Raw genomic sequence first — 27,797 nt, forward strand, 5'->3', positions numbered from 1 at the left:
CACTACCACCACCACCACCATCACCACTATCACTACCACCACCACCACCATCACTACCACCGCCACCACCATCACCACCATCACCACCACCATCACCACCATCACCACCACCACCACAATCACCACCACCACCACCATCACTACCACCACCACCACCGTCACCACCATCACTACCACCACCATCACTACCACCGCCACCACCATCACCACCATCACCACCACCACCATCACCACCACCACCACCATCACCACCATCACCACCACCACTACCACCACCACCATCACCACCATCACTACCACCATCACTACCACCGCCACCACCATCACCACCATCACCACCACCACCACCACCACCACCACCACCATCACCACCGTCACCACCATCACTACCACCATCACTACCACCATCACCACCACCACCACCAACACTACCACCATCACCACCACCACCATCACCACCACCACCACCATCACTACCACCGCCACCACCATCACCACCATCACCACCACCATCACTACCACCACCACCATCACTACTACCATCACCACCACCACCACCACCACCACCATCACTACAACCATCACCACGACCACCACCACCACCACCACCACAGCACAAACTATGTCAAGGGCAAGATTCTCGTGCCCTTGAATTCTTAATGTCAGATATGGAGTAAATGCTTGTATCATGCTTGTTGAATGGAAATGAGCAAATGAGGAAGGAAAGAATGAAGGAAGAGAGGGGAGGAGGAAAAGAGGAAGGAAGTAAAGAAGGAAGGAAAGAAAGAAGGAAGAAAGGTTTCAACCCATCCATAACATCATCCAGCGAGAGCTGAGTGTCCCAAATCTGGCCATTTTATATTCCTGGTCTCTCCCTTTGTCTCTGCCTTTGTAGAAACAATCCCTTCTTCTTCTTCTTCTTCTTCTTCTTCTTCTTCTTCTTCTTCTTCTTCTTCTTCCTCTTCCTCTTCCTCTTCCTCTTCTTCTTCTTCTTCTCCTCCTCCTCCGCCTCCGCCTCCGCCTTCTTCTTCTTCCCTTCTCCTTCTCCTTCTTCTCCTTCTCCACCTTCTCCCTCTCCCTCTCCCTCGCCCTCTTCTTCTTCTTCCTCTTCTTCTTCTTCCTCTTCTTCTTCTTCCTCTTCTTCTTCTTCCTCTTCTTCTTCTTCTTCTTTTGAAACTTACTGGTGCTTGAATTTGGGGGTTGGGGTTTTACAAGGTGGTTCCCAGTGACTCGAGTGTCAGTTGCTCATGTATGTCAGCCATGCCCTCTGCTGTGTCTCAGTACCCAGTATACAGTTGGTGCCACATGCATGTTTGACAGAGATTTAACCAGAAAGCTGGGTGATGTTTTCCTGCAGGAAAGAAGCCAGTGAAAGCTTTACTGTTGGCTTTGAGGAGACAGAAGGTGAGTAATGAGACATGAGCCCCCCAAATACACCTGGAAATTCTCTGTTGTGCTTCCTATCATGACGGGTCCTGCCTGGGGTGCTGCGTTGTATTAGACATTGTCTCATGCTCTGACATCCATGGCAGAGTAAGAGAGTGAACCTCACACACGCGTGCACACGTACACACACACACACACACACACACACACACATTTATACTGGGAACAGTGGAAACCATAAAGATTCCTTCCTCATCAGATCCTTGGTTATGGGACCTACAGAATCATGTGTTATGGCCCCCAAAAAACAGCTTAATTGACATTTATGGTCAGCAGACTGGCTGCCCTCCTCTTAACACTGTTCCCCCCACCTCTCATTGTCCTATGGTATGAATTCAATGTCTGTGTGTGTGTGTAATGACTGAGGTGACACATATGGCTTCATCCTTCCTATCCTTAAGGAAACCACTCCCTTCCAGCTGCCTATAGAGGCCGCCATTTTATCACCTGTCCTGCCCTGACTCCTTGTGCAGAGGTGTTGGGCCCAAGGCAGGACATCTGAACCAGGCAAGGATGGTCTCGGCCCTGGGATTAAAGACTTGGATCAGGGAGAGCTCAGGCAGTACGTCTTGGTGACAGAAGATAAGATATAAACCTTGGAAGATGTTGGGAGTGATAGTTCCATCCAGGTGTGTCAACTGAGTTAAGAGGGCACCTTGAGGTGATGATGGAGCAGAGACCTACAGGGCAGAGAGAACAGCAAAGACAGAAGCCCCCAAATGGAGTGAGAACATGAAAGAGCAACAGTCTCTGTGGCAGGGGAAGAGCTATGGGGAGCGTGTTAGGCAATGTGCATGGGAGCATGCTAGGGGATCAGACCCTGGTGACGTGCCAGGGAGTCAGAGCAGTCCCCGAGATCCTGATCATTGCTCCTTCTCCCTGTCTTGACTCCCAGCCTAACTCTTGTCCACCTGCTCAGCCCCACCCCCATGAACTGGTCTCCATGCCCTGTGGCCTCTGAAGCCCTGGCTCAAATGACCGTGGACTCAAAGCTCCACCACCTGCCTGTCTCTAGACACTGCCGTCATCTCAGAGGCACCTCAGTTGTGCACTTCCCTTCCCACGGGCCCCCTAGATCCCTACATCAGCCCAAATTGAGTCCCTGGGGTCAGACCCACTCGCCCAGAGAACATCTGGGCCCCTCTGCATGCCCCCTCTCTGGACACCCACCTGGATCCAGATGCATCTCACCCCAGCCCCAGCCCCAAGGTTAGCAATCATGCCCAAATCAAGGCTTCAGAGCCACCTCCAAGGACCCACACAGGTCCCTGCCCAGCCCCAGCTCTGCCCCATCTCCCCCACCCTCACGCCCACCTTGCACTGAGTTCTGAGCATTGTTCTCCCACTGCCCCTAGGCCAGGTGTAACTGAGAGTTGAGTCACAGCCACCAGTGGCTGACTAAGAGTGCCTGTCTGGCGGCTCTGGTGCCCAGCTCTGCCGATATGCCCAGCCTGGCATGCCCAAGTCCACCAGAGTGTGCCAGGTGGGAGACAACTATGATTGAGAGGTGGAGTGGGTGTGGTGAGACGATGTGGAGATACCTGTGGAAATGCGCTGCCTTCTGTGGCTCCATTTATATTACCAGTGTCCCCATAAAATAATAATTAAAGTGACATATAATAATGATAATGACAACAATAGAACAATCAGAGCAGCTCCCATAGAGTGCCTCTATGTGCCAGGCAGGGTGCAAAGGCTTTGCATGCCTTCTCGCTCTTAGGTTTCAACAGTGGGGAGGTAGGAATGTTTGTGCTCACTTTACAGGTGAACAAGCTGAGGTGCACAGACGCAATGAGATTTGAGAGGCCACCAGACAGGACTCTGGTGCTTCTCAGATCCACACCCCTTCTCAGCCTGTGAGTCCCCCAAAGAGCCACCAGAAAAACCTGGCAGTCATCTGAGAAGGGAAATCATTTCTAGTCTTTTGAAGCAAAACAGAAGGGCTGACGAAGTTCCTGCGGGTCTCGTTAAACTCTGGTGTTCAGAAACCTGACTAGAGGATGCTGGCTGTTGTGTGGTGTTTAGGTTTCAGTCTTTACACCACACACATTTGGAGCTCATCATGCATTTTGTTTTTAATTATTATTAAATTCATCCCCAAAGGGAAGAATGTGACAGCGACTGGTCTGGCCCTCAGGGGCCCCTGCAAAATCCCAAAGTCATGGAACAGCCTCTGCTCAGGCCGTCATGGTTCCCACCGCACCTCTTCCAATCACTCGTTTAATGGATCCTCCCAATGATTCCCCAAGCATTTCCCAATTTTATGGGTGAAGAAATTGAGATCCTGAGAGATGAGGAGGGCTGTGCAGCTGGGAAGTAGCAGATCTAAAGCCTGGCCCCAGATGTTCTAAGTCCAGACTGCATCCTCTGGTCCCCACTGCAATCTTTCTCCACTCTAAGGTCTTTGCTTTCCGCTTCGGATTCCTGGCGCCCTACTGTTCCTTTGCTTGCCCCCATTAAAGGTAGCTGATATCAGTCATTTATATCTCAGTGTGAGTAAGTTTCAGTCAATATATGTACTCTCTCTCCAAAAGCAATTGTCCTTAATTTTGCCTCGGATTGCAGAGACAGTTCTCTATAAAAGGTCTGTCTGGAATCAGAAACAGGTGGTGCCGGCTCAGAATAAGCCTTGCAAATAAAGGGAACCTGCTTCCCAGCCCACACGTGGTGTTTACCAGCCTTCTTTCTCTCATCCTGGAAGGAGCGCTGGAAACGTGGGTGAATGAAGGGAAGCTTCCCGTCCACATTCCTGGTGCGCCTCACGGGGTGAGCCCCGTGATGACTGCATACAGACCCTCGTCAGCCCATTCCTACACCCCATTCCTGCAGCTGGACCTGGGCCCCAGGTGGGATGGCCTGGACGTTTCCTGGAGAATGGCTGCAGAGTCTTCAGTATTTCCTCACCACTTCTTCACCCACATGGCTCAGCTTCCCCAGCCTGTACCGTGGCCCTTTCCTTGGTCTTCGGCAGACAGTCATTCTGTTTTCCTGCATCTGAAAACTCAGAAGCGAGCATTTCCCATCCATGCCTGCACTGTCGCACAGAAAGCATCCAGTAGCTACCCAAATAGGGATATCTTTTCCTGTGCTAACTAAATTATTTACAGACCTTAAACTTTGATACTTGCTATTCGATCCATTATTTATAGCACATATTCCATTTGAGGGGAAAGAACTGCCCTGCGCCTGGGCCTCCAGCAGTCTTAAGCACCCAGTGCTCTAGGTGGCGGAGGATGAAGATGAGGAGCAGTGAGGGAGTGGGACGAGCAGAATCAGCTTCTCCTCTCTGTCACTGTCACTATTATTATTGTTGCCATTACCAGGTAGTACCCATTCACCAACTTCACACTGTTGCATCGATAGCATTACGAACAATTTGGTGAAGTGGGCGCTGTGGGTCCTTCTGGGGTCCCACCGAACAGATGGAAAAGGCGAAGCATAGAGAGGTGAGGTGACCCAGCTGACGTGTGATTGGTACGGGACTGGAACCCAGGACCTGTGACTTTGGGACCTGAGCTCCACCTCAGCATCAAATTCTGAGAATGGGAACTGGTACGGGGTGGGGGAGCGACGTGTTGCCGTTTTGGAGGCTTTGACTTGACTCATCGTGCACCTCTGAGGGGCCCAGGTGACAGCGAACTCACGCCACCCCAGAGTCTTGGCCTGTCTTGTCTGCCCTCCTTCCCTTCTCCTGGCCTGCTCACCTCCCACCCCACCCCACCCGCAAGCCCACTGTGATAGGAGAGGTTGACAGGAATGCGGCAGTGATATAGTTAGGTCAGGTGGAATTACTCTGCTTCTCCGTCTTTCTCACCTCCCCAGTAACTGAACGTCTGACACTTGGAAGGGTCCATCTCGCTCCTGGCCCCAGTTTCCAGGCAGGTGTTGTGCAGAGGACCCCACTGAGGCTCAGTGAGAAGTAGATAGACATCAGCCATGTGCCTGGGGTACATGTGCTAAAAGTTCACCAGGCTTGCTCTGTGGCACCTTGGAGAAGATGGACTTCCCAAGGCCAAACATCACCTATGCACGTCCTATAGCTTCCTGTGGCTTTGTTATGGCCACACTTCCTCCAGCTGCAAATGTGCTGAGGCTGCTGGAACGAAGCAGAAAAGCCTCGGACTTCACTTTAGACATCACCTACTCCAGGAAGTCTTCCTTGCTCTCCTGAGTGGCTGAGAAGCATCTCTCCACTGGGAATTCCCCAAGGTTTAGTCAGGCATCTGTCCCAGATCTCCTCCCGTGTCCATCCCTCTCCCGGTCTGTGAGCTCACGGAGGAGGACCGGATGCTTCCTCCCTGCTCGGCATCGGGCGCACTGCCTGCCACGTGAGACACTCCATCGGTGTTTGAACCCAAACTGCCAGTCAGTGGCAGGGAGGAGACCGCTTTGAAAGGAAGCAGGAAAGAGGACAAGGAGAAGGTGAGACAGATGAAACTCCATGAATGGCTCAGAAATTGAAGGTGGCACCAGGCTCCTGCTCCCCGCTGGGCCACGGGGAACCAGATAAACCAGAGGAACAAGACACCATCTGGAAGCGTGCTGCCAACTATTTAACAGCAAGGGCTTCGTGTGGGGTTACACAGGCAGCCCCAGTTTTCCTCAATTTCTCCCACTTTCTCTACTAAGAGTATCTACATTTAATATTTTTCTTCTTTTGTATTAAGATATTCTTAAGAAGATGTACATGACCTTAATAATCAGGTGATATTCAGCATGTTATTCACTATCGACTTTAAAAAAAATGTTTTTTAATTGGGGAATATTGGGGAACAGTGTGTTTTTCCAGGATCCATCAGCTCCAAGTCAAGTCGTTCTTTTCAATCTAGTTGTGGAGGGCGTAGCTCACTGGCCCAAGTGGGAATCGAACTGGCGACCTTGGTGTTATGAGCACCGCGCTCTAACCATTGAACCAACCAGCCACCCGTTATTCACTATCTTGCACCTCAATTTCCTAATTTATAGAGGGAATTACAATAGTCCTTCCTTCATAGACTTGTAAGAATTAAATTTATTTGTGTGTGTGTGTGAGCACACATATGTGTGTAGGTGCTCACTTGGATGAAATCAAGTGGGCTTATCCCACAGTGTAGTAAACATTATATTAGGGACTTTTTTTTTTTTTTTTTTTTGCAATTTGCAATTTGCAATTGTTCTCCCATAAAGATTTTTCTGGAACATTCTGCTCCTATACCTTCTGTTGCTCTGCTGCTATACCAGCCTCTAGTCCTGGCCACATCACTAAGCACAGTCTTGAATCTGTATTATTTTAAGTGGAATTGAGTCGCAGCATGATTTCTAAGAGATTGGCCCCTCAGGCAAACACCGGTCCAATGCATCCCCCTGTCCTCCATTGAACCAGTGGGTAAATTGAGAATCAGAGTGAGGAAGGGCTTCCCCAGTCACCTGGTACATTATGGGTCACCTATGTCTGGCGCCCAGAACACAGGCGCAGGCCAGTGTGTTCCAGACCTCCCAGAGCTTGGGGGAGGGCAGGGCGAGGCACCTGCTCCCAGCCAGCCCCTGGGAAGTGGGGCAGGGGCCATGCAGACATCTCTGCTGTGTGGCTGGTATTCTGTAGCATTGCCAGGGCACACACACCCACTCCTCTCCTGCCCAGAGAAGGAATCTGGGTGGATGATTCTACTCAAAGACATTACAGATATCACGGCTGTCAAGCCAGGGACTGGAATGGAGTGGCACCCTGATTTCTGGGCAGTGTGCCTTCACCTTTCTCTCTGAGCTTCACTGGGAGCCAAACATTTGGGTCCTAGCAAACCAGGCAGATGGATCTACAGAGTTCCCACCATGTGCTAGCACCATGCACGGTGCATGGGGTGGGAGGGGAAAAGCAGGCCTGAGCTTTTCCAGGGGCTGAGAAAGGGGACTCCCAGACATGTTGCCATCTGGGTGTTGACCCTAGCAGGGCCGACTGGCTATGCTGACCCAGGGGAAGGGGCGGAGGTGGAGGAGGCAAACTGAGCATGTCCTGGGCAGCAGCCCACCCAGTTTGCAGATGAGGCTGGTGGGGCTGGGGAGTCTAGGGGACCACACTTGAAAACTGGAGGCCACAGGACTAGGACAGAGAGAGGGCCAGGAGGCTGAGAGCAGCAAGACCTGGGGAAAGCCAAAGACCAAGGGGAAAAGAGGGGACAGGGAGACCAATCCAAAGAGTGTGTGTGTGTGTGTGTGTGTGTGTGTGTGTATGGTGTGTGTAGTATGTTTGCGTGCATGTGTGCGTGTGGTGTGTTTGTGTGTGTATGTGTGGTGTGTTTGCGAGTTTATGGTATTTGTGTGTGGTGTGTTTGTGTGTGCGTGTGTGGTGTGATGTGTGTGTGTGTGTGTGTGGTGTTTGTGTGTGAATGTGGTGTGTGTGCGTGCATGGTATATTTGTGTGTGTGCATGTGTCTTAGGGGAGAGAGCCAAGGACCAAGGTGACCATTCAAGTAGACGTCTGCCTCCTTCTCCATGCCTGGCTAGGGATTGCAGCACCAGTGTGGGCAGGGGCTCCCGAGGTCAGAGCTGGCTGTCTGAACACTGAGGTCACCAATGTCATTTCTGGTCATCCACAGCTGTCAATAGAACAAGGGATTAGAAACCAGAAGGCCTGCTTTTTGATTCCTTGGTCTGCTAATTATGTGATTCAGTTATCTCGTATGTAAAATGGGTCAAACAACACCTAACTTACAAAGTTCAGGTGAAAAATACGTAATACGTATCAGTAAATGTATCTCGTAATAATAATGTGTATGAAAGTGTTTTGCTCTGCAGAGGTAAGGATGAAGAAGAAAATAAAGAGGAAACACAAAGCCAGACCCCACTCATATTTCCGTACATATTTTCCCATTTTTTCACTTGTCTATCAAGGAACATATGTGGTTATTACTGATGTGTAAGAACTGTCATTTTAAAGAACCTTAGCCCTCTATCACGCACATATGTGTTCCGGTTTGTAATTGGTCCTCATTCTGAGCATAGTGTTGACTTTTAATACGTTACACCACAATATATCATCGTTTCTTTCATGGTCTCTGGCTTTTGTATGTGTTATGCTTAGGAAGTTCTCGCCTACTCTACTATTATAAAAAGATACTCCTTCAATATTTTTTATTTTAATTTTTAAATATTTAAATATTAAAAATTTTATTTTTAAAATGATGCTTTTGGTTTTCCAATAGCATTTATGGAATTGTTCACCTTTTTACCACTGTTTCGACATGCTATCTTCAATGCAATGATTATTGTTATTTACAGAATGCTTCTTCAATTCTTTATGACGTATATTTACTTTTTTTTTTCTGACTTAGATTTTTGTATGGAAAGACTTTCACCATTTTGTACTGAAACCTCTCTCGGGTAACCTAGGATCTTGTGCTTTAAAAATCTTACTTTTCTTTTAAAATCATTTCTGATGCTCTAATTGGAGCTTAATTTAATGAATAAAGTTACATTGTCATTAACTCAATATTTATCTTATTGCTTGGAGGTCCTGTTTAATTTGTTCTAATGTGATTTGGGTTCCATAGTGTTTCACACTCTTGGTCATTGTCTCCCATGGCTGCCTGTGATAAGCACCAATTAGGGACCCTGTGAAAGACAGAATTGTGGGGTCACCCATGGAAATGGAAATTATAATCTGGGGTGGTGGCTGGAATTTATCTTATTTTTCATTAGACTGTTAATGGACATTTGAGTTGTTTCTACTTTGGGGCTATTTGCATAAAGTTGCCGTGGACATCCCAGGACCTGTCTTTTATGAACCCATAGTCACTCATTTCTGGATCTAAACCCTGGGATACAATTAATAGGTCAAAGAGTAAACATGAATTTAGCTTTAATGGATCCTGCTAAGCAATTTTCCACAGTGCATGTGCCAGCTTATACCAGCCGTGTAAGAGAGTTCCACTTGTTCCACGCCCTGGAGTTCTCAGTCTTTTTAATTTTAGCTATTCTGTCATCAGGGTAATGCACATCAAAACCACAATGGGATACCACCTCGCACCTGTCACAATGGCTATTATCAATAAATCAACAAACAACAAGTGTTGGCGAGGTTGTGGAGAAAAGGGAACCATCCTGGGATTGTAAATTGGTACAGCCACTATGGAAAACAGTATGGAGGTACTACAAAATGTTAAAAATAGAACTATCTGTGACCCAGCAATTCCACTTCTAGGTATTTATCCAAAGAAATCCAAAACACTAATTCTAAAAGACATATGCACCCCACGTTCATTGCAACATTGTTTATAATGGCCAAGATACGGAGCTACCTCAGTCCCCATCAATAGATAAATGGATAAAGAAAACATGATACACACACACACACACACACACACACACACACACACACACACAATGGAATATTACTCAGCCATAAAAAGAATGAAATCTTGTCATTTGTGACAATATGCATGGAGCTAGATAATATTATTTTAAGTGAAATAAGTCAGACAGAGAAAGACAAATACCATATGATTTCACTTATGTCTGGAATCTAAAAAACAAAACAAATGAGCAAACAAAACAAAACAGAAACAAACTCATAGATACAGAGAACACACTGAGGTTTGCCGGAAGAAGGGGGTGGGGAGACGAACGGAAAAGAGGAAGAGGATCAAGAAGTACAAATTTCCAGTCATAAAATAACTCAGCATTAGAGAAATAGTCCACAATATCATAACAATGTACGATGACAGACGATTACTAGACTTATTATGGCCATCACTTCATAAGGTATGTAAACATTGAATCATTCTGTGGTACAGCTGAAACCAATACAACATTGCATGCCAACTATAATTAAAAATAAATTTTAAAAATCAATGAATAAGGTTAGCTATTCTGGTGGGTGTGTAGAGGTACGTTGTGGTTTCGCTTTGTGTATTCCTGATGACTGATTATGTCACCTTTTGAGGTGCTTCTTGGCCATTTGGAGGTCCTGTCGTGAAGCATTTGTTCAAGTCTTTGCTTATTTGTAAGTTGTTGTCTGTTCCTTGTTGCTACATAGAAACGTAAAAGATCAGTCATTAGTCCTTTATCAGACATATGTCTTACAAGTACCATCTCTCAGTCTGTGGCTTGCGTTTGGACTCTCTTAGGTGACTTTTGATGAACAGAAGTTCTTAATGTTAATGAAGTTCAATTTATCTCTTTTTTATGTTAGTGCTTTGTGTGTGCTGTTTAACAAGCCTTTGTCAGTCTCAAGGTCATGAAGATACTCTATTCTATTTTCTTCCAGGAGCTTTGTGGTTTCGATAATGGTGGGTTTTGAGGTAAAAGAAAAAAAAAAAAATCATTGAATATGGTTCAGTTTCATATGGTCCATCCTAATACCTTTCACATTTAGGTCTGTGATTTCTTAAATTGTTTTGTATATGGAGTGACATGGGGTTAAGGTTCATTTTCCCCCCCATATGGATATCCAGTGTTTCCAGGACCATAAGTTGAGAGGACCATCCTTTCCCTGAGGAATTTGTCACATATCAGATGGCTCATCTTGGGTGGGACCGTCCTGGATTCTCTAGTTTGTTCCATTAGTCAATTTATCTGTCTCTGTGCCAACACCTCACTGCCTTGATTGCTATAGGTTTGTAGAAATTCTAGATATCTGTGAGGTAAGGAAGCTCAGTGTTTTCAGAGATGTCTCAGGTCTTTCCCATAGTATCAGATGGGAATTATTCGCTTTAGAACAGAGAATCTCAACCATGGATTCTCATTATAATCCTCAGGAGAGGTTCTTCTGAGGAAACAGCACCCTCACCCAGGCGTTGTCCTAGACCAACTAAGTCAGAATCTCTTGAGGGATATTCGAGAAATGGATATTTTTAAAGCTCCCAGATGATTCTAATGCGCTCCCAGGTTGAGATGACTGCTTTAGAAGTAGGTTATTCCAAAAGGACACAAAAACTCAAAGTCACATTTTCTATAGGCATCGGATAGTTCACTCACTTTCTTTAGGCTGTGGGATCTTTGCTGTGTTACTCTTGTTGTCACTTTTCAAACTGGAGAACTCCTACTCATCCCTCAGAGCCCAGCTGAAGAATGTCCCTTCTAGGAAACTGTCCCAAACACTTCAGGTGGGATAAGGTTCCGCTTACCTCCCGGAGCTATCTCGACTTCAGCCTTTACTGAGCTTAGCTGTATCTTTGTGTTCTCCTGTGTTTCCACCAGACCTGGGCTCTCGGGACCAGGGTGTAGCATGGTTATTAATGTGTTCCTAGATCTCTCACAAGCCCAGTATCGGGGAGAGCCAAAGAGCAGCGGTGAGACTGGAAATTCCTTGTTTTCTCTCACTCCTACACATGGCCATGCTTTACAAACATACTCAGGCCACTCGCCAGGCTCAGGCCACTCTCTCTGGTCGATCAGCTCACTGTGGTGTCCCCAGACTGGACAATCATCTTTCCCTTCCTAGCCTTTGATGGACACCAGGCCCAAATCCGTGGGCCTCGAGTCTTCCCCTCTGCAGGTAGTCAGAGCAACCTCAAGTGTAGGCTGTGGCCCTTGATGAGTGCTGGTTGGGGACTGGCCTTCCTGTAGCTGTCTCCTTGCTTCTGTCCACTCACACCGTCCCTTGCAAAGCCACCTCGGTTGACGCAAGTCTGTAAGGACTCTTCTCCCTGACAGGAACGGGCAACTCCTTACTGAAATTTCGTGCCTGGCCAGGCCTGGCCTCCAGACCACCTGTGGTTACCCTCCGCTGTGGCTTCCCAGTCTCTGTGGGAGCACAGACGTCCCAGGGACAGCCTCCTGTCTGTCACTCAGTGGTCATCCCTCCTGGGCCTCCCCCCATGCACCTCCCATGGGAGTTGCCCTGCAGCAGAGTCTGTCTGGGACAGGCCAGTGGGTGTGGCCCACAGACTCCCACAGGCCTCACCCTGTCATTAGCAGGCAGTGTTTTCCCCTCCTAAACCAGGGCACAGGCCTGGATTCTGGGTCAGTGTCTGCTGGCTGGCTCTCGGCTTCCAGCATGATGGGACTGCTGCCCTCCCCTCAGGCTGTCCTTGTGTCAGGGTTGTGTTCCCATCTGCACCCATCAGTGAACAGAGCCAGACAGGGTGGCCTCTGCCTCATCTGGTCACATGATGGTATCCGACCTGACACATTCCAACAGAGAGGCCTGCCTCCCTGGGTGAGGGAAAGTAGCCACCCAGGCTCCTTCAGTGCACTTCCTGGTTCTGGCAGCTCTGGGGCCCCACATCCCCAAGGCCTGGCTGGTCTGGTCTGTGAGTGAGTCAGGACGTGGCTGAACCACGCCTGGAAAAGAACCAATTTCACCTCTGTTCTGGAAGGTTTCACTGGGGCGTCTGCTTTATATAGCTTTGGGGATGAGAGTCATGACTGCTAAAAGCAACACCCCACAGGAAGGAGACACGCGGTCCACAAGTCTTCGTGCTGTGGTCACACAACACCTGCTGTGACATGTCAGTACACAGGAAGGACAATTTAATGATGTTTCTGCTCGGTAGAGGTCTTCAGAGGAAGCCGAAGTGAAAGCAGGTCCACTGGACCCATTGCTCTCCCATCCCAGGACCAGGGGGTTTGACCATCACCGCTCCTCTCTCTGAGCAACCTGAAGATAAGAATTTCATTTTATTTTTAGTGTTTTAAAAATTAATTCTCAACTCATACCTGTTCCTTAAAGGAAACTCTGAAAACACAGAAAAGTAAAGGGGGGAAAATCAATCATGGTCTCATTACTTCACACAACAAATATGCAATCAGAAAACAATTTGTAATTTTCTTGAGTGATCGCAAGCTTGGATGTGAACTTTTTATCCCTGTTCCCCCGAACAGAAACTATGTATTTAACTGTCTATTCATCTCTTTTTGGTTCTATTCCCCAAAAGGACTCCATGTGAGCTAAGGTAATTGAACTGATAACTGTAGAGTATTTGAAAAATAGCAAAAGAAAGAAATGAAGTATAAAGGGAAGGACCCCAAGAAAGCCAGCTATCGACCTTTTCCGTAGATGGCAGTGGTGATGTTTGTGTTGAATATTTAATGTCAGGAGTACGGGCTGAACTACCTGCATAAAACCCCAGGTTCCACAATGATTGGCAAACACAGTAGTTGCAAAAGATACAAAAGGACTTCCTCAGAGAAGCCACCACCCAGCGGCTATGATCTAAATATCACCCTGCTGCCTGGGTAGCGAGGAGAAGTCTCCGGGGAGGTGGTGTGGCCATTGCTCTCGAACTTTCATCACCTGCCCACTTGAGCCAGCTAATTTTATTGGCCTCAGTCTATTTTTCCAAGCGGCCATGGAAGTATAACTAATAAAACAAGAACAGCAGATCCACTTGGCTGGCTCCGTGGATTTCTCCTGAATGTACTGTGAGTATGGTATCTTTCCTCTGTAAAGGTCAAGTGCTTCTTTTCTATTCCACGGTGAAATTTGCTTCAGATGCGAAAGGTAAACAGACCAGTCCCAGGGTGGGTTCTTGAAGAAAATCCTAGAGGATTTCAATCTGGGAAAGCCTTTTTCGGAAGAGGGAGGCCCTGATTCATTTTCATGGATGTCTAATGACCTCCGGTGCTTTTCTAGAGAAGAATTCTTGGCGGGTGCGGGGATGGGGTTGTCTTGGGAGGTAGGGGGGTCCTTCCAACTGAGGTCTGCCCCTGCCTTTCGGTTCTGGCCAGGGTCAGCCTTGTCTGTGAATGTCTGTGTATCTTAGCTCTCCCTGAGGGCAGAGGCTGTATCCATCAATTTACTATTTCATGGAGAAAGTGAGGCCAGGCACCCTCTTTTCACCTACTTTTTGCAGAATCACCTTAGTGTATTGGATTCCAATTCTGAATCATCAAAATGCATGCTGTGACCTCAGGTAGCTCCTTTATCCACTCTGGGCCTCGGTTTCCCCTTTACAAGTACAAGTGGCCCTGAAGCTGATGGTTTTCCAAACTTTCCAACCCACATGGTTCCTCATCCCAGCACGAAGTCCTGAAGGCAGGAGGAACAGGCCAGGCAAAGAGCTGCAAAGTGCTTGAGGACGTGGAGAAGCCTGTGGGGCCGGTTGCGGGCACCGCCTCTCAGACACAGCTTCGTGTCTGGGTTCCGAAGGAGGCTGTGGGTCACTCAGCAGCAGCCCAGACCACTCCTTGGCATGGCTCAGAGCCCCAGTGCCTGGCAGGGAGGGAAGGCCTAAAATATTTTTTTGTTTTAAATTTTTTATTGAGAAATATTGGGGAACAGTGTGTTTCTCCAAGGCCTATCAGCTCCAAGTTATTGTCCTTCAATCTACTTGTGGAGGGCGCAGCTCATCTCCCAGTCCAGTTGCTGTTTTTAACTTAGTAGCAGGGGGTGCAGCCCACCATCCCATGCGGGAATTGAACCGGCAACCTTGTTGTTGAGAGCTCGCGCTCTAACCAATTGAGCCATCCAGCTGCCCCTCCGGCAGCTCAGCTGCAGCTCATTGTCTTCAATCTAGTTGTGGAGGGCGCAGCTCACTGGCCCATGTGGGAATCGAACCAGCAACCCTGTTGTTCAGAGCTCACGCTCTAACCAATTGAGCCATCTGGCCACTCCTCAAAATATTTCTTCAAGAAACGAAGTCAGACATCCCCAGAGCAAATTTAGAGGTGGGGTGATGGACTTGTGTTCCATGTTGTTTGTTTCCCAGGAAGGAGGATCAAGTGTACTGCAATGGTCATTAGATTTCTTGTATGGATCTACTCTCCCTTCCACCAGGGAAAGGAAGGTGTGTTTTACCATCACTTAGTTGTAATTTGCTTTAAAAGATAATAACGTCTAAGATGTCTACAGAGATCTCCTCTTAAAACACTACTGATCCATTAGAATATGTGGACCACAGAGCACGCCTGGGAACTGTCCTCAAGTCCAGGGCTTTGGTGCTGGCCTTTTGGGAGGCCAGAGGGCATCATCGGGACCCCTCACATCCCAAGGAGGGCACTGAGTCTCTCCAAGTACTGTGCATTCTGTGGGGAACTCTGGAAAGGACCGGAGGAGAGCTGCGGTCTCAGAGACCTGGGGGTGCTCAGGGCAGGACGCCTGTGTCCAGCTGGGGCAGGAAGAGGCCCCTTTGTGAGTGGGGACATTCTGGTTGGCTGTCGTTGGCTCGTTAGGACTCCAGCCACGGGGATGAGAGACAGCCCAGCAAACTGTCACAAGAGAGGTAAGCCGGGGAGTGCTCTGCCCTCTAAAGTAAATGGTTCCAAACAACAAGGCATTGTTTCTTTTGTATCCGGTATGTGCTCCTTTTGTTGGTGTGTTGTTTCTCCTATCTACTGGTGATAACAAGTGTGAAAGTACTTCACAAAATTACAAATATTATTGTTGTTAAATGTGTCATTGCATCTCTCTATCCCCACCCCCCAGTTATTTTGATTGGCTGATCCCAATTACTAAGCTTATCAGGATGGTGTGGGAGGTGAAAGCGGGCCGGCTGCCCTGCGTGGGAGCCCTCCCAAGGGTCACCTCCTCCGTGGGCAGGCCTTAGGCACCTGCGCTCTTGTCCAGAGGGCTCCTGGTTTATACCTAGTATATACCTGGTTTGGGTGAATGACTTCTGCGTCAGTGCCATGCTATTTTACCTGTTCATAAGAGAAGGAAATTATTTTCCCACATTAATGGGGAGCGTGGGGGCAGGACAGTCAGAGAAGAATTGAAGTAGAGATTCCAGCTTTCTCTGCCCCCCGTGTATCCCACAGGGCTCAGATTCTATCTTGTTCTTTTTCTTCATTTTGTTTACTTACTTTATCTAGAGTGAAAACCAGTCTCTCTCTCTCTCTCTCTCTCTCTCTCTCTCTCTCTCTCTCTCTCTCTCTAAAATAAAAACCAAAAAAGAATTGCTCAACTTGGGCAATCTATCAACTTACTGGGAAATAACCAATCACTCAGTTTAAATAGACAAAAATTAGCCTACTCCGGCATGTGGGACTGGTACCCGTCTGACAAGTTTGGGTCAGTTTAGGGTCTGTGATGACAGATGGAAAGGCCCAGGAATAGAGCTAGTGTGGGCTATTTTGGGAGGGAGAAAGGCCTGGCTGTCGGCACTCAGTGGGACTAGGCAGGAGGCTGTGGGGACCACTGCGACACAGGCATATAAAGGTGGGGGGCAGCTGAGACCTGGCAGGGTGCAGACTGTGTCCCAAGGGGTGCGAACTGTGAGCTGATGAGCAGCATCCAGTGCAGAGGAGGCCAAAGTATTACCCGCCCCCATTTCATAGATGACAATATTGAGGGTCAAGAGGCTTGTTCTGTGCCACCTAACACATAAGCAAGAGAACACCAATATCCAGACTTCTGATTTCGTAATCAGTTCTTGTTCCCAAAACTTGATGGGGTAGAAAAAACTTACAGGAGTCACTGACTGGGCATCACTGTAAAACTCGTGTGTGTGTGTGTGTGTGTGTGTGTGTGTGTGTGTGCTGTCTGTGCCAGAAAATGTTTCTGGAATGAAGCTTCTAGTCGTTTGGCCCCCTGCTCCAGGTTCTGGCCTGCAGGTTGCTCAATGGCTTTGCATCTCACCTGGCTGATAGACCTATGGCTGAGAATGTTCTCTGAGCTCCGTGGTGGAAGTGTTTAAGCATCTTCACTCTGAGGCATTGGGAAAGCCGGGGAGGAAGGAGCTGAGAAAGGCTGTGTTTCCAGGTAACATCTAGCCTTGGCCTGACTCCCAGGGAGAGGGCCTGGAGCATGAAGCGCGTGGCAGCATTGAGACAATGCGGCAAGAGGACTGGCTTCCGGAGGGCATCAGTCAGGCAATGGCTGTGGTCTGGGGTATAACTTCCTGGGTCAGTTAACTCCTATCAGCCAACGACAGTTTTCTGGAGTGGGGAGGGCAGCGGTGAGCTGTCAGCAGCCAACCCTCACAGCACCACCCGCCTAGGGGAACTGGGCCTGGCACCAACAGGGTGCACTGAAGCGAAATCCAGTGCCTGGCATGGAGGAAGCTTTTTCAGGTTGGCTGAATGGGAGGGTAAAGGAACACCCGCACAGGGCTTCCTCGTGGGTAAGAGGGGCAATGGGGTTCTTTTGTTCTTTTTTCTACTAACCTCAGATCTACCACTCAACAGGACCATCTCCGAGGAAAATGAACCCCATGCTGGGCCTGGGCCTGCTTCTGGCTGGCCTCCTCACTGCGGAAGGTCTTCTGAAGCCCAACTTCTCTCCGAAGAATCATGGAGCTATGAGCCAGACCCAAAAGAGGAAGGGCAGGATGGAAGCCCGGGACCTCTCAAGGCGGAACATGGCCTTCGGCTTTAAGCTGTACAGGAAGATAGCCTCCACGGGCCACAGCAAGAACATCTTCTTCTCCCCCGTGAGCATCTCTACGGCCTTCTCCATGCTGTGTCTGGGTGCCCAGGATTCCACGCTGGCCGAGATTAAAAATGCCTTCAACTTCAAGGATATACCGGAGAAAGACCTTCATGAGGGCTTCCATTACCTTATCTGCAGGCTGAACCAGTGGAACCAGAACCTCAAGCTGGGCTTTGGGAACACCTTGTTCATTGATCAGAGGCTGCGGCCGGAAGAGAAGTTTCTGACAGACAGCAAGAACCTGTACAATGCAGACATCATCCCTACCAACTTCCAGAACTTGAAAAATACTCAGAAGCAGATCAATGACTATGTCAGTCAGAAAACCCAGGGGAAAATCGATAAACTGATTGAGTATATAGATCCGGGCACTGTGATGATCCTTGGAAATTATGTTTTCCTTCAAGGTAAGGCCTGGAAAAAGACATGCTGAGATGGAAAATGTAGGATGGCTGGTAGGCTTGGATTTAAGACTGAGTTGGTCACTTGCGTGCTCGGTGACCTTGAATTCATAAGTAATTGCTCAGAGCCTCACTTTTCCTATCTGCAAAATGAGTACCTTGACACGTCACTCATAGGGCCGTTATTGGGGTTGAAAGCGAAAATGTATGTGAAATGCACTTTGTGAAGTCTAAATTAGTCTCCATGTATGCCTTTTCATTATTACTGATTATACCAACACAAAACTGGTTGTAGAGTTTGCAGAAACATTCTTTGCCTCATTTCTTAGATGAGGAAAATGAAATTCAGAGAGACAGAGTAATTGACTTACTCGGTTACAAAGACAGTCAATGAAAGAACTGAAATCCACTTTTTTTGGCCCGAGGGCTATGCACTTTCCATCACTCCAAGCAGAGGCCCAGAATGGTGATGGTATTAATGACGATGGTGATGGTGATCACTTTGGTGGGGCCCTTGGCCTCTTATCTGAACCTGTAGATTCCCAAGTCTGAAGGTGAGAGACTGAAAAGAAAGTGGAAGAGTATTCCCAAATCCAAGCACCATCCCCCTGACCATACACACCCACTCACACACGATAGGCGCACACAAAGGTTGGCCAACATAGGCAAGAATCAGAGGCCAGAAGCCATCAGGCCAGGCAAGATTACTGCTGGGTTATCAGCAACATGGTTCTGAATATGGAAATTCCGCTATCCCAAAATCCACAGGAGGATGATGGCAATAGAAGAAAAAGAAAAAGAGTGACAACGGTAGACTGAAATCTCAGTCCTCCCAAAGCAGAGGGAGAAAGGAGAATCCGGAATTTCCCAAAGTCGCTACAGCCCCTAGATTACAAGAACAATGGTGACAATAATGCCAATGATGACTAGCATCCATTCGACACTCACTATACACAGTTATTAAGCTGTGCTGCCTTTTCCCAGACTCACAGCAATCCTATTAGGTGCCCATCAATATCCCTATTCTGCAGATAAGGACACTGGAGCCCAGGGAGGTTAAGACTCAAGGTTATCCTTCTAAAACAGTAACGCTAGAATTGGAACTCAGGGACTTGGCCCTCAGAAGCCTATCCTGAGGGCTCTGAGGGTAGTGAGTTGGAAAAGACCTAGGCCTGAGTTTATGCCTAATGGCATCGAAGAGTCTACAGGATAGAAAAGGAGGGGTCCAAACACCCAGGTTTGCCAGTCCACTGCTCTTCAGCCTAGTCCATCATTTTTCTTAGTCCCACGTGAGAGTGGCACCTTCAGGGCTGACTTACAAGAGAGCTGAGAATTTTCACTCATATCAGATCCAAATAGTCTCTGCTAAGTATAATCTAGTCCCTTCTGCTGGGACACAGTCCACAGGCTTGCTCACCCTCAGGAGTACGTGGGCTTAGGACAATCTACAGCTCTCTTCTTAGCTCAGTAGCCCTGGTCCTGGCTTCTTTGGGAACTGATAATGAAGCCCCAGTCCACCTCACCAAAAGTCTTTAGGGGCATGGCACGAGGACAGGGATGCCTGGGGTTCTGTCCTGATGTCTCAGAGTATTCAAACCCCTTTCCTTGAATCCATGTGGACAGAGACCAGTGGTGAACTAGATCTAGTCACCTATTCTCCCTCAGGACTCTAATGCCACTTTGTCCTTCTTTAATCTTAAGCCACATGGCAACATGAGTTTGATCCAAAGGCAACTAAAGAGGAAGATTTCATTCTGGATGGAAACAAGACAGTGAAGGTGCCCATGATGTTTCGTGGGGGCATGTATAAAGTTGGCCATGACAATCAGCTCTCCTGCACTATCCTGGAAATGCCCTACAAGAACAACATCACAGCGACCTTCATTCTTCCCGACAAGGGCAAAATGGAGCAAGTGGAGGAGGCCTTGAGGCTGGACACTTTTGACAGATGGAAAAAATTAGTCATGCGAAGGTAAAGAGGGAGCCTGCTGTATGCAGCTTCTTCCTTCTTCCTCCCTTCCTCCCACTCTCTTTACTTTTTCTATCCCCAATTTACTGAGCTCTTATCCCATTCCCGTCTCCAAGTTATTTCTGACAATTTCCCATGGAGCTGCAGCTCTGTGCCGGCCAGCAAGGGTGCTTCGTGCTCCCCTCGCCAAGCCCCTCTGCAACCCCGGAGCTGAGACCACTACAAGGGCACTACCAACCGCACGCAGATATCCCTGGGGGGCTGTCATCTGCTCTCTGGTTTCAAGAGATTGTCCATATTCCTCCCTTTGTTCCTCCACCCAAGTGTGGAATAGGCCCTGTGAGATTTCCTCAGGCCAGCACAGGCCTTACTGGAGGTTTGGGGATAACAGAACCAAAGTTCCCCACAAGGACCCAGGGATACTTACAGTACATAGAAGTGGCTTCTCATGGAGTCCTGGTGCCAGCTTCTCTTAGGGTCTTCTTCAGAGTGCCCTCCTAGCTAACTCCTGGTCTGTCCCCGGAAACATGCTAGGACTTCTTGCAGCTTCTTGTTCCTTAGGCCAGGCCTCCCTGCCAGGAGGACCATGGAAAGGATTGTTCCTCCCACTGCAGATGAGGTCCTGACTCTGCAGTCACTTCTGGCCCCAGGATGACGGAGAGCAGTAATGTCTACCCGCTCAGGGGAAACTTGGCATCCTCTTTCCATGGTCGTCCATGGTTCCCAGGGGGGAACTGCATTTCATCAGAACATGACAGGCCAACAGTCCTACCTTCTGAGCTCACATGGTCTGGGAGACAACTTGTCAAATCTAGACCGCTCCACTGGTCCTTAATGGGGAAGGGCAGGCAGACGGGCCCTTCCTGTGTGCTCTTTGTGTGGTCCCCTCCAGACCATAAGGCCTAGGACAGACTGAGGAGAAAAGTCACCCTTCCCCAGGGCAAGTGACCAAGCCAGCAGGCACACACCTAAAAGACGTGGGCCCAGCACACTTGGGAATTTAGGCTATGGATGGCTGCAGCCTGGGCTCTGCACTGAAGACTCCTGCTTTGTATGTGTGTAATTAGAAGCCAGCTATGGTGATTCCCCAGAGGAAAGGCTCAGCTTTCCCAAAAAGCAAATCAAAATCTCCACCTGTAGGAGGCACACATTGCTGGTGACTGAAACATCAATCGCCTGTTCAAACTTTCCAGGTCCACTCCTGGCCGGAGTACCCCATCACACCTTTACATATTTCCTGTGACATGAAGCCACCTTCCAGCATCGGCCCCACTTTTTCTGCTTTCCCACTTCGACATGAACTAAAGCCACTCTCCCCATCTACGCACCAGATCCTACCTCCTCTCACTACTCAGGAATGTCACTCGAGAAACTCTTTTCTTTCCTACATCAGCAAATGTGTTTGCTCTCTACTAATCATCTCTGTCAGATATGAAGATGATGTTATTTCTCCCATCATAAAACAATCTTCTCCTGACCCCACTACTCCCCTATTGCTGTTTTTTTTTTTTTTTTTTGCTCCGTTTTGCAGGTAAATACCTTGAAGCAGTTTGCCTCTATTCACTGTCCACAGCTCCTCTCCTCCCATCCTCTTAAGCCCACTCCAGTCAGCCTTTTGCACTCACCACCATGGAGACTTCCATCACCAAGGGCACCCATGTGGCTTGTTTCAGACCTTTCTCAACCTGCCAGCAACATCTGACCCAATGGCTCACCCTTCCTTCTTAAGAGGTATTTTTCACTTGGCTTCCAGGCCCCCACAGTCTCTTGGCTCCTCTCACCTCTCCCCTGTCCTGCAGGTCTCAGAGCTGAGTGGCATGGGACTCACTCCTCGGGCCTCTTTCCCATTGATATTCACTGCCTTAGTGCCCGCATCAGGCTCAGAGATTTCAATACCACTTGTGTGACCCCAGCTTCCCCGTGATTCTGTCCTTAGCCTCAGTTCTCCCTCTCAGACTCCAGGGTCACAGATCTGTCTGCTGAGCCAGGATCTCCCCTGGATGATGCCCGGTAAGATCTCGGTCTCAGTGTGTTGGGAACGGACATCCTATGGAATCTCCTCAAGCTTCTGATCTCCTTCCAGTGACTCCACCTTCTACTATAGTTGCCCAAGCTGAAAACCGTGGGGCCCTACTCAATCACTCTCTTCTCCCCAGCCTCTCATTCAATCTGTTAGGGGATCCCATTGGCCCCACTTTAAAAAATATCTGGAGTCTGATCCCTTCTGGTGAGCTCTATGACTCCCAACACCTGGTCTCCAAATGGTCTCCCAGGATCAACTCTTGTCCCCCCCAACCCCCCCGGCCCCACCCCACCAAGAGTATATTCTTCATAGAGCAGACAAAACGATCCTTTTAAACCCTAAGAAGACCATGTCACTGCTCTGTTCGAAACACTACTGTGATTACCCATTTCGCTCAGAAAAAAGGGGAAAAAAAGTAACTTGCCCAACTCCTTTGCCTCCTTCACAGTTGTCAAATCTTCCCTTTACTCCAGCATTCCTGATTCCTTTCAGGGAATCTGTATTTTTTCCCACAGCACATACTGCCTTCTTATACGCAGACTGCCGGTCTGTGTATCTATGCTACGCTCTGATTTTTGTTGTGTTGGTTTTACTGCCTGACTGTCCTGCTAAAGTACAAGCTCACGGGCATGGACTGCAGCCTATTTTGTTCGCAGATGCATCTAAGCATCTAGAACAGTGCCTGGCACAGAGTAGGCACTTAATAAATGCATTTGTTGAATGAATGGATGAATAGAAAGGTAAGTTGAGGAGTCACTGGGCCTATCGCTGGTGTTTAAAGTGGTGACATTGAATGGAGTCCCTTGGGAGGGAGAAAAGATAGCAAAGAGAAGAGGACCAAAGTCTGAGGCTTGGAGCATCACAGCGATGAGATGAGCCATGAGGCGGAAGCAACAAAGGGTGAGAGAAGGAGTGGCTGGTGAGGAGAGGAAAAGCAGGAGGGCACAGACTTGGGTGGGCATGCATCGAGATGGAAAAATGCATCAACTTTCTAGTGCTGGCCCCTGACAGCTGGCCATTGGATCCAGCAAGCTGAAGTCGGCGGTGACTCCGGAAGGAGCTGCTTTGGTAGAATGTGGAGGACGAAGGCCTGATTGGAGTGGGTTGAGGCCGTAATGGGAGGAAGCAGAGAGTGCTGGTAGGTACAGCTTCCACTAAGAATGAAAGAAACGATGTGGGCTGGAAGCTAGAGGTGACTCAAGGCCAATGGAGATGTGTTTGGTTTTGTTCTTTCAGGATAGGGGCTATTATAGCAGATGTTCTGCTTCTGAGACTGAGCAGGTAGACACCATTGATAGATGGCGTGGGAGAAAAAGGAAACATAGGCGGGAATGAAGCTCTTGGAGAGGCAAGAAGAAATGGGGTTCAGAGCCAGGTGGACAGGAATCCAGAGCTCGCAGGCACCTCATGGACACATGTGCACAGGTCCTGGGCAGAGAGGCCAAGCCAGGTGCCACTCACAGAGGATGGGAAGCTGCTGCTAACTCCAGAGCAAGAGGATGAACCCTTGCTGATTGCTGACTCTGCTGAGCACCTTACGTGCCTTTCCTGTGCGACTCTTATTCTCCCTGGCTGCTATGATTTTCACCATCACTTTTGCACAAGTGGCTTAGAGAGGTCAGATCCTTTGCTCCATGTCACAGAGCTCATGAGACACAGAGCGGATGTGACCTCAGCTCTGCCTGGCTTCAGCTCTCGGGCACTGCCGCCTCTAGCATTAGGCCTGCTGGGGTCAGGATGGCTCAGAGCCTGGGCATGGCTGAGACTGCAGTGGGGAGACCTTGGTGGCTGCAGCTGAAGGGACCCTGAGGCAGCGGGGACTTGAGAATATTTCTGCGATGAGGGCTCTGGAACAGGTTGGATAGGAGACAGGGGCGTAGTTCAGAGAGCACAGGTGTTTCTAAATCAGGATCCTGAGATTAAGGAGCCCCTCCTCATTCTGTGAACACAGAGAAAGTCTGAGACCTCGGGGGCTGGGAGGACAAATGTCTCAGTCACTATCTATCCTGGGGCCTGCCCTGGAAAAAGGCAGAACCTTGTTGCTCACCTTTGTCACTTCCCACTTCCCAGGGTGGTAGACGTGTCCTTGCCCAGGTTCTCCATTACTGGCACCTACAACCTGAAGAAGACTCTTTCCCACCTGGGTATCACCAGAATCTTTGAGGAGCACGGCGATCTCTCCAGGATTGTCCCTAATCGAAGCCTGAAAGTGGGCGAGGTAAGCCTGCCTGTCCCGGGCACTGGCCCAGGGAGCCTTCACCCAGCCCTGGGCCAGAGCCGCTGTCACAGCAGCTGTACAAGCCAGGATTCCACCCACCAGGGAGGCTGAGCTCGAATCCAGCTCTGCCCTCACCAGCCATGAGATCCTGGGCGAATCATGAACCTGCCCAAGCCTCACGACTTCAGTCTTTAAGATTGGGACCAATCTCCTGGGGCTACAAGCAATTGGTCAAGGTCCAGACCATTTATCAGGTCTGGAATGGGTCTAGGTCTGACCTGGACCCTTTCTCAAAGGCTTCACGGGCCTGTTAGGAGCAAATCCTAAACATGGTCTACGTGATGAAGTGACGAGCAAGCAAAGGACCTGTGGTCTCCAGCAAGGCTGGGCAGCTGCCTGTTGGGGCAAGCAGAGAGGAAGAGATGAGTAGGGTTCCCAGATTTAGCGGATAGAATACAGGGCATCCAGTTAAATTTAAATTTCAGATAAGTGATGACTTTTTTTTTTAGTATAAGACTGTCTCAAATACTTCATGGGATATACTTACACTAAAAATATTCATTATTTATATGAAATTAAAATTTCGCTGCACGGCCTGTATTTTATCTGGAACCCTACTTTTAGGTTAATAGGGCATGGTGGTAGGAAAGATTTCCACAAGCAGAGATGGGTGAGGGGAGAATCTTCCAGTAGGGGGAGCAGCTGGGAGGTAGGAAACCAAGTCGTGGGTAGTAGGGATTGTCTGGTACTTTGTGTGTAGGTCACGCTGACCTGGGACGGATCCAAGGTGCCAAAATGAGCTGTCAGGACTGAATCAGATTCATTCCAGCTTAAAAGAGGAAGCAAGATAGGCTTTCTTAGTAGAGTTGTCTCACTTTTAAGTTTTCCTGCCACAGACTGCCTATAAATATTCCGTGCCAGCTACCCCTTTCCTGTAGGCCTTTATTGAGTTCAATGGCTCGTTTCCTTCTGCAATTAGGTGTGTTGATAGCTGTGATTCTCCATGACACCCACGGCTATTGGCCTGCTAGAACACTGTTAGAATTTGGTACACTGGAATGAAATGTGTCACTGTTTTGCAGAAGCCCATCCATTTCCCAGGTCGATCACCTAGTCACAGATGTTGATGGTTTTGGGATGGATCTGGGATCCAAGTTGCCTCCAACAGCTATTCTGGAATCTGGCTCCCTCTTAATCATCTACCAACCACCCACCTGGCAGATGAAAGGCGTGGGGAGGGGGCGGGAGGCCTCTGCACAGGATGCCACCTCCTCCCTTCCATCTCACTAAAGCTCAACAAACACTTTCTGCCATTTGAACCATTGATGCTTCCCTGTAATTCCTAGGAAAGATAGCAAACGCCACTCCGTCCGCCAGCCTCCCCACTCCACCCCCCATAGTCATGGTCCCCCTGCATCATTTTGTTTCTTGATGCTGCAGCTGCTTGTTCAGTATCCTTAGTGATGACGTATGACAGCAGAAGCCCCAGGGAGGTTGGCACCAGCTAAGCTACTGCTGTGCTGGGCAACTTCGGTGGAGGCGTCTCCCTTGCTGAGCCTCTCACTGTCCTCGGCTCACGCCTGGTCTCTGAGTGGCTTGGCACTGCCCTTTTTTCTGGTTCCCACAGGCGGTGCACAAGGCTAAGCTGAAGATGGATGAGAAGGGCACGGAGGCAGCCGGGGCCTCTGGAATGCAGACGCTGCCCATGGAGATGCCGTTCACCTTCAAGCTGAACAGCTCCTTTCTGCTGGTGATTACAGAGGACATCATGCCGAGCGTGCTCTTCATGGGAAAGATTGTTAATCCTGCTGGGACATAAGGAGGAATTCCAGTTTGCTGCCAAGCCCAACCATGGCCTGGGGCTGAAAACGCTTCCTCTCCCTGGGACTGAGACCACAGGGACATCCTGATCTAATCCCACATCACCGTGCGCTCCCAAGACCGTCCAAAGAGGCAGCACTGCTGGCTCTCAGGGCCTCATGCTTAGCCCCTTCCCTGCTCATGCACAGGCTGGGCTTAGACACCCCACCCACATCCACTTGGCAGGCAGAGGAGTTTTATGATTTAATAAACATCCTCGCAGGTCTGCCGACTGTTGGTGCATCATTTGAGGCAGCTGTGAGCCAAGGCGAGCATCTGGTCTGCAAAGTGAGAGGGACCTGGTTCCAGATGTTAGTAACAAGGGGTCTTTGGGAAAGCCACACACCCTCCCTGAGCATCTATGTCAGGATTTCTGAGATACAGACAGTGATCCTCCCTTTTGGGGCGCTCCGCTGCTTTAGAGAAGTTAGTTCACCTGCGTGAGCCTTGGCCTTGGGTCTTTGGCATGTGAGCTACGAAGCTGTCTCTCCCAGAGGGTCCACATAGGAGCTCTGGGCTCAGCTGGGCATCCAGGCGGATGGCAAAACAGTGGTGGGGCTGGTCCAGCATTAGAAGGATACAACCTGGAGAGGCTACAGCTAGGATTCAATGCCAGTTTTGTCTGGTTCCAGAGCACAAAAAGCAGAGCCTGGCGTTTGAACCTGTTAGGAGTCTCAGCTGAAGAGTGAATGGGATCCATGCACCTGCCCCAGAAAACACGGCCCTGCAGGCTCTGCCTATGGTCACTAGTGGGCACCAATGCTCACGGGGATATTTAGAGGATGAGCAAGGGGCACTGTCATTTCCAGCACAGATGTGGAAACTGAGGCTCAGAGAGGTGCAGTGACTTCCCCGTGGCCTGGCGGTTTGGGGCAGGAGGAGAGGGGTTCCACATGGACCTGGGGGCCGGCTAGTCATTCCTCAGCTCTTCTCTAAGGCAGATTGCTGCCCAGCTCGCTTTGGCACACGTGCGTTCAGCAAGCGCCTCCTTCCTCCTCCCTGGACGTCCACAGGGCCCTGGAGACCCCACCCACGCACAGGCTGGCGGAGAATGCAGCCTGGAGAGAGACTGGGCTAGTTTTGGTGGTGAGTACTAAGCTCAGGAAGCACCAGAGTAAGCAGCTCCTCTTTGAGAAGGTGGGGAGGGGGAGGAGGTTGAGAGCCTGCACGAGGGACACACATGTGGGACAAAAAGCTGGGAGTCCCCACGCAGTGCTTTGCTGACCATCGTCACCATGTCCCCTGCATCAGCCTGAGGGGTAGGGGTGGGAAGACACCAGACAAACACAGTAATTGTTTCAGGTCTGCAACATACGCCACTGGGGATATGGGACAGTCAAGTGAGCCACTTTGAGGCTGCGTGACTTGAGCATGTCATGTAACCCTCCTGGGGCTCAGTCCCTCCCTCATTTATGGAAAGGGGGTAATAATACCTACCTCCCGGGGCTGAGGAGCTCTGAGGGTTACACGAGACGGCACATAGCCATGCCTGGCACGGAGCAGGCATTCAGCAGAGCCGCTGTCGGATCCACCACCCTGAGACGACCAGCTGTTTTCTAACAGCTGTGCCCTAGGTATGTGCCTTTGCCATTATC

General features: G+C 49.2%; 1 protein-coding gene across 2 annotated transcripts; it reads left to right on the top strand.

The window, feature by feature from the left end:
- Positions 1-10,079: 10,079 nt before the first annotated feature.
- Positions 10,080-26,428, top strand: SERPINA12 (serpin family A member 12). Of its 2 annotated transcripts, none has more exons than XM_019746017.2 (5): positions 10,080-10,182; positions 17,488-18,138; positions 19,834-20,104; positions 24,195-24,342; positions 25,970-26,428. In XM_019746017.2, the coding sequence occupies exons 2-5, from the start codon at positions 17,505-17,507 to the stop codon at positions 26,159-26,161; spliced, it is 1,245 nt and encodes a 414-aa protein (XP_019601576.2). In that variant the 5' UTR covers positions 10,080-10,182; positions 17,488-17,504; the 3' UTR covers positions 26,162-26,428. The 2 variants fall into 2 exon arrangements, with proteins under 2 accessions (XP_019601576.2, XP_074183087.1); XM_074326986.1 differs by lacking the exon at positions 10,080-10,182 and adding an exon at positions 13,567-13,785.
- Positions 26,429-27,797: the final 1,369 nt, after the last annotated feature.

The sequence above is a fragment of the Rhinolophus sinicus genome, linkage group LG03 (assembly GCF_036562045.2).
Source record: "Rhinolophus sinicus isolate RSC01 linkage group LG03, ASM3656204v1, whole genome shotgun sequence".
NCBI classification, from domain to species: domain Eukaryota; kingdom Metazoa; phylum Chordata; class Mammalia; order Chiroptera; family Rhinolophidae; genus Rhinolophus; species Rhinolophus sinicus.

Excerpts from the sequence above, each read along its gene's own strand:
- SERPINA12 (XM_019746017.2), top strand. The coding sequence starts at position 17,505 with ATGAACCCCATGCTGGGCCTGGGCCTGCTTCTGGCTGGCCTCCTCACT. Across the intron at positions 20,105-24,194 it reads AAAAAATTAGTCATGCGAAG|GGTGGTAGACGTGTCCTTGC; the intron begins GTAAAGAGGGAG and ends CCCACTTCCCAG. Across the intron at positions 24,343-25,969 it reads GAAGCCTGAAAGTGGGCGAG|GCGGTGCACAAGGCTAAGCT; the intron begins GTAAGCCTGCCT and ends TGGTTCCCACAG.